The sequence below is a fragment of the Humulus lupulus genome, chromosome 5 (genome assembly GCF_963169125.1).
Source record: "Humulus lupulus chromosome 5, drHumLupu1.1, whole genome shotgun sequence".
Lineage (NCBI taxonomy): Eukaryota > Viridiplantae > Streptophyta > Magnoliopsida > Rosales > Cannabaceae > Humulus > Humulus lupulus.
In genome coordinates, this window is record NC_084797.1 from 27,323,351 (window position 1) to 27,328,835 (window position 5,485).

General features: G+C 34.8%; 1 protein-coding gene across 1 annotated transcript; it reads right to left on the reverse strand.

Annotated features, from left to right (window-relative positions):
• Window positions 1-427: 427 nt before the first annotated feature.
• LOC133834677 (probable receptor-like protein kinase At5g24010) lies at window positions 428-3,463 on the reverse strand. Its single transcript, XM_062264351.1, has one exon. The coding sequence runs from the start codon at window positions 3,232-3,234 to the stop codon at window positions 745-747; it is 2,490 nt and encodes an 829-aa protein (XP_062120335.1). The 5' UTR covers window positions 3,235-3,463; the 3' UTR covers window positions 428-744.
• Between the last annotated feature and the right edge of the window lie 2,022 nt (window positions 3,464-5,485).

Consider the following 5,485-nt stretch of genomic DNA (forward strand, 5'->3'; position numbering starts at 1 on the left):
ATAATTCCAAAAAGAAAAAACTATGAAAAGAATCAATCCAATACCCTGCTGTAGTTAAGAAAACTGATGAACAGAACACAACTACCAAAATTGAAACCTGATTAAGGTTATATGCTGACTATATCTATGTTTTTTTTCTTCCAATTTTATCATGGGAATACATATAAGTAGAGTTATATGGTCATTACGTTGCTCAAATAATTGAGTACCATTTTGATTTTATGCTTGCGAATTAGTGGAGTCTAATGCAATGGTAAACAAAACCATAATGAGCAACGACTCAATTCAACCCCATAATATAATAGGCCTCTAGCTTTTTGAAATTTTGCTTTATGCCCACAAAGGCTGAATAAGTGGATGAAACAGCAAGTACAGAAATACATAAAAGAGAATAAATAATAATAAAAAAAAAAAAGAGAAAGAATCACACCTTTAAACAGTTTCACTAGTTATATATTCAGTGGATACAACAATAGAAAAAGCCATAAAACAGTTATAAGCCACTGAACTAAGAAGGCTAAGAAACTAGAAGCCCATGTATGTATTATGTTCCATATGAATATGTATGTTTTGGCAACCAAAAATATATATGTTGGAAAAAAAAATGATAAAACGAAACAAGAATTCTTTATGTTAATATTTCAGTACCTCTAAAATATGTTGCTTCTGATGTTGTAACTTGTGACAGATGACATTAGAGTAGATTTATGTAGCAAAAACTGAATGCTGCAGCTTGAGCTGAAGTTATCTGCCGTCATTGGTCATTAGTTGGGAAAAAACTTGGCTTGAATTAATTTCTAAACTACCACTGCCATCAGCTTCTTCTTCTCTTCTTGCATTGGTAGAAGGAGTTGTAGTAGTTGACAGCTCCTGCGAATCGACATTGCCAACTTCTTCCTGTTGAGTCTGTGGTTCAGACTCCTGAAGCTGAAGTGCATATTCCAAATTCCATAGCACATCACCCATTGTTGGCCGATCAACACCATATTCAGCCAAACATTTCTCTGCTGTTTCTCCGTATTTTTTCAACGAGCTTGGTTTGATCTGTCCAACAAGATGGCGATCGATTATTTTCTCGAGCATGCCTTTCTTCTGCCATTGAAGTGCCCATTCAGCTAAGTTCACCTGTTCTCTTGCAAGCAATGGATCAACGGCTGGCCTAGCGCAAAGAACTTCAAAGAGCACAACCCCAAATGAATAAACATCTGACTTATCTGTGAGTTGCTGCCTGCGAAAGTACTCAGGATCAAGATAGCCAAAACTGCCTTTCACACCAGTGCTTACATGGGTTTCACTGAGACATGGACCGGATCTTGAAAGACCGAAATCTGCCACCTTGGCCACATAGTTCTCATCAAGCAAAATGTTTGTTGATTTAATATCTCGGTGGATAATTCCTTGTGCTGAACCAGTATGAAGGTAGTGAAGACCTCTTGCTGAACCAATGCATATCTCAAGTCGTTTCTTCCAAGACAATGGTGTGAACCTTGGGCCATACAAATGATTTCTCAAGGTTCCCTTTTCCATATATTCATATATTAATATCATTTCTGATTGTTCATCACAATAACCAACAAGTGAAACAAGATGAAGGTGGCGTATTTTCGACAAAACTGTTATCTCGGTCTGGAACTCAGGAAGGCCCTGCCTAGATCCTGGCTGACCTCTCTTCACAGCAACCTTTATGTTGTCCCTCAAAACACCTTTGTACACAATACCAAATCCACCAGAACCTACAATCAGATTCTTATCAAAGTTATTTGTAGCTGACAGGATCTCAGTGAAAGGGATTCTCAAGCCAAGATATCCATTTGGTCCTGGAGATGCAAGGGTGGTTCCTTCAGACATTCTACTAAGCGAACTGCCTCCAAATACGCGTAAAGGCGTCCAGCCAACACTCTCTGCAGGTCTTGGTTTTGGCTTCCTCTTTTTTCGTCTGAAAGAAAGAAGTATTCCAAGTATAACCAAGCACAGCAAAATAACTCCTCCAACAATTGAACCCACCAAAATCCAAATTGTTTTCTTACTAATCCCACCCTTTGACTGCGAAGGGACGACATTAAGCATCTTCATTATCTCTGCCCCATTCAAAATGGCATTAATCCTCGATGGAGGGCTCAGATCAGAAGGGCCAATACTAACTTGCATAAACCCTGAATCGTCAGAATCGACAACAAAATCTATATAGACTGGAGAAGCAAGTAAGTGAACAGTTAGAGCTGAGAGATCAAGATCTCTGTAAGCAGAGTACCCATTGATATACACACTGAAGTAGAGTAAGTTAAGACTAGGACTAACAATGTCACAGAAATGCAAGCGAACCAAGTGTGGAACTCCACCTGAACCTACTGGGAATTTCCAAGTAACATTGAATCTAGCGTCCACATTTAAGTTAGTCCTATTCATCTGCTGGGCAGTCATATAGACATTATCCGGAGCAATCTCTCTACTTGCACCTCCTTTCTGATAATTTGGAGTATGAGTGGTAACTGCAGGCTTGGCAGCAAATGGTAGAACAAGATATTCCTCATCAGGTAACCAAGTTCTCCACAAAGTATCGTTAAAAGGGGTTAACTTTGAACCTCCAACATTGATTCTCTGAATAGTTTCAAAAACATGAGAAGAGAGATTCTTGTACTCTTCATCTCCATCAGCTTTAACATATTTAGCTCCGTAATCAACAGTAAAGTCATCAGGGGCAGAAAAAACTTCAATAGCATTCACATAAGCGAAACCCGAATTACCCAAGGGACTGAATACAATTTCAAGTTCAACTTTGTCTATTTTCATTATATACTCCTTAATCAAAGTATCTTTAACTTGGGAATTTTTCAAAATCAAAATCCCATCTACAGAAATTGTAAAATTTGCAGATGGTAATGGAAAACTAGGAGCAACAAAAGGTGAGAAGTGGAAACGTACTATGTGAGTCCCATTCTTCTTGATGTTGAAGTTATACCCCGAAGCAGTGGTGAAAACTCTAGCCGTGCTGTAAATGGGAGATAAGTTTGGAGATGGGTTCTGGTTCTTGAACGAGATGGACCGGTCTGAAGAGAGAAAACCCGAACCCGGTTTCGATGAATCACCAATGAAGACCCGGTTGAAGAGCGTAGCATTGGAGGGTGAACCACAGTTGAGAAGGTAATTGTCTAGTGGAATGAAAGAGGCTGCTACTGGAAGAAGGAGAAAGAAAAGAAAAAGAGAAAGAAAGTGTAGCTTCGTCCTTGTCTCCATTGAAGATCAGGGAGGAGCTCAGCAAAATAAAAGTTGAAGCTTTTTGAGAAAAAGAAAAGAAGACCCTTTGGGATTTGACTAAGGGAGACTCTCAAGTCTCAAGTGTAGTAGAGGAGGCACTAGTATTTTTTTTATGAAGACTTTTAGAGAGTTCAGATAAGATTAAAAATGACACAAAGTCGCATTTTTTCACTGTTTTTGAAAGAAAAAAAAACATTTTCGACACTGCCTGACTGGAACCCATTAAATAAGACAATAATATAACTGGTTACTGGCATTTTATCATTTTGTACCAACGTATCCAAAACCGAAACTTCATAAAGTCTTCAAACATTAATATGTTTCTATCAAAATCGCCAATCACGGAGGGAAAAAATAAAAATCAATTGGTATGGTAATTATATAATTTTGTTATTTAATTTCTTTATAAAGATATATACTTTGAACTTCTGTAAGGAAAAGATAAGCCCAAAAAAGCAGAGAATGGCTTGCTCGAATGGTTTTAATTAATGGTGTAGATTGTTGAAGCAAGTGGGTGGCCATTAATGGCTGTCAAATTTGGCATTGTGTTGAAATCTCCATTGTAGATTTGACTTGAGGAACACTACAATAGTGTCCATTAAATGGTTAGGTGGGTGTATATGCCATAATAATTTATTGTTGTTGGATTTGTAAGAGAAGCGCATATCATTTAGTAATGAATGAATGTGTATCTTAATGAAACGTTTGATTTGATTTAATGCCAGCGTTTCCCATCGCATGAATAGCAGAATTGCCGTATCTTATATTAATACTAAAGGTAGTTCGATTTGAGTAATTGAGTGTGATAGAGTTAGAAGGAATATTAAACTTAAGAATATAAAATAGTTTATTTTAGTAAAATACATATGGGCACAATAAAATTATTAATTTTATTTCTTAAAAATTAAAAAAAAATGTTATAAATTCTCATTTTCATCTTATTTTTTAACTCGTACTAAACACCCCTTATCTTATTCAAATGTTTGTGGTAATTAATAATATTAATATATTTCTGGTTGACACTCTGGTTGACACGTGATTTTGATTTGAGTATTGTTTTTTTGCTGTAATAGAAAGAGATTACTATGTTCCAAAATGAAGTGTTAGTGACAAAGATTCAGCAAGAAAGGAACTAGTGAGGTCCAAAAGGGTCTAATTTTGCCTTGGCAACTTCACCGAATAAATATATGAATTTGAATAGTGACAAAAAACTAAATATATTTTGGAGAGTATGAGGGTCAATTTGAAAAGGTTGGAAGAGGCAGCACCCGCACAGTGGAGGGTAGGATAATATCGCATTAAAATATGTTTCATTACGCTCGCTCGTTCCTTTGGTGGGAGTCGTTCTCATTAGTATGATATATATATATATATATATATATGACACCTTACATAACGTGAACATCATATTGACGTCAATCCTAAAAATTGATGTAGTAAATAATTCCATAAAATGCAAAACTTTGATGCCATCCTCATCTAATTTCTTACCCCAATCGTTTTTCTACATCTAGTATAATTTATTCCCGATATTTTATATTTGTCTTCAAATATTACTACAAAATCGTTTTTTATTACTCTTGATTGATATTTTTATTCTGAATTTATTATTTTAACTTTTCATTTTTTATTATTTAAAAAAAACTTTCATTTTGATCAAATGTCACCTAAATAGTAAAATCTTTCATTTATATCTTTTTTTATGGGAATATACTCATTTGGTATTCTATGTTTTTGCAAAATATTATTTTGATACCTTCTGTTTTCAATAATGCTTATATAGTACCCTGTATTTTAAAATCGTACATATTTGGTACCCTAAACTCAGATTTGATAGATAAAATTTTGTCAATATAATCAAACTGTCATCAGTTATATGTAATTATGTAATTAAATTTAAATTTGTAATTTACATAATTGATAGTAGTTTGATTAAATTGACAAAATTTTATCAATCAAATCTGAGTTTAGGGTACCAAATATGTACGATTTTAAAATACAAGGTACCATATAAGCATTATTAAAAACAGAAGGTACTAAAATGATACTTTGCAAAAACATAGGGTAGCAAATGAGTATATTCCATAAAAAGAAAATGGCCAAAATCCATATATTTTTTAGTAAAGTTGCATTTGAATCCATTTGAATCCTCAATCTTGTTTAATGACAATGTTGTGAGTGTTTTCAGCACCCAACACATGAAAAATAAAAACAAGAATTAAATAGGGGA

Bases quoted from the DNA above. Each gene is read 5' to 3' on its own strand.
- LOC133834677 (XM_062264351.1), bottom strand. From the start codon at position 3,234: ATGGAGACAAGGACGAAGCTACACTTTCTTTCTCTTTTTCTTTTCTTT.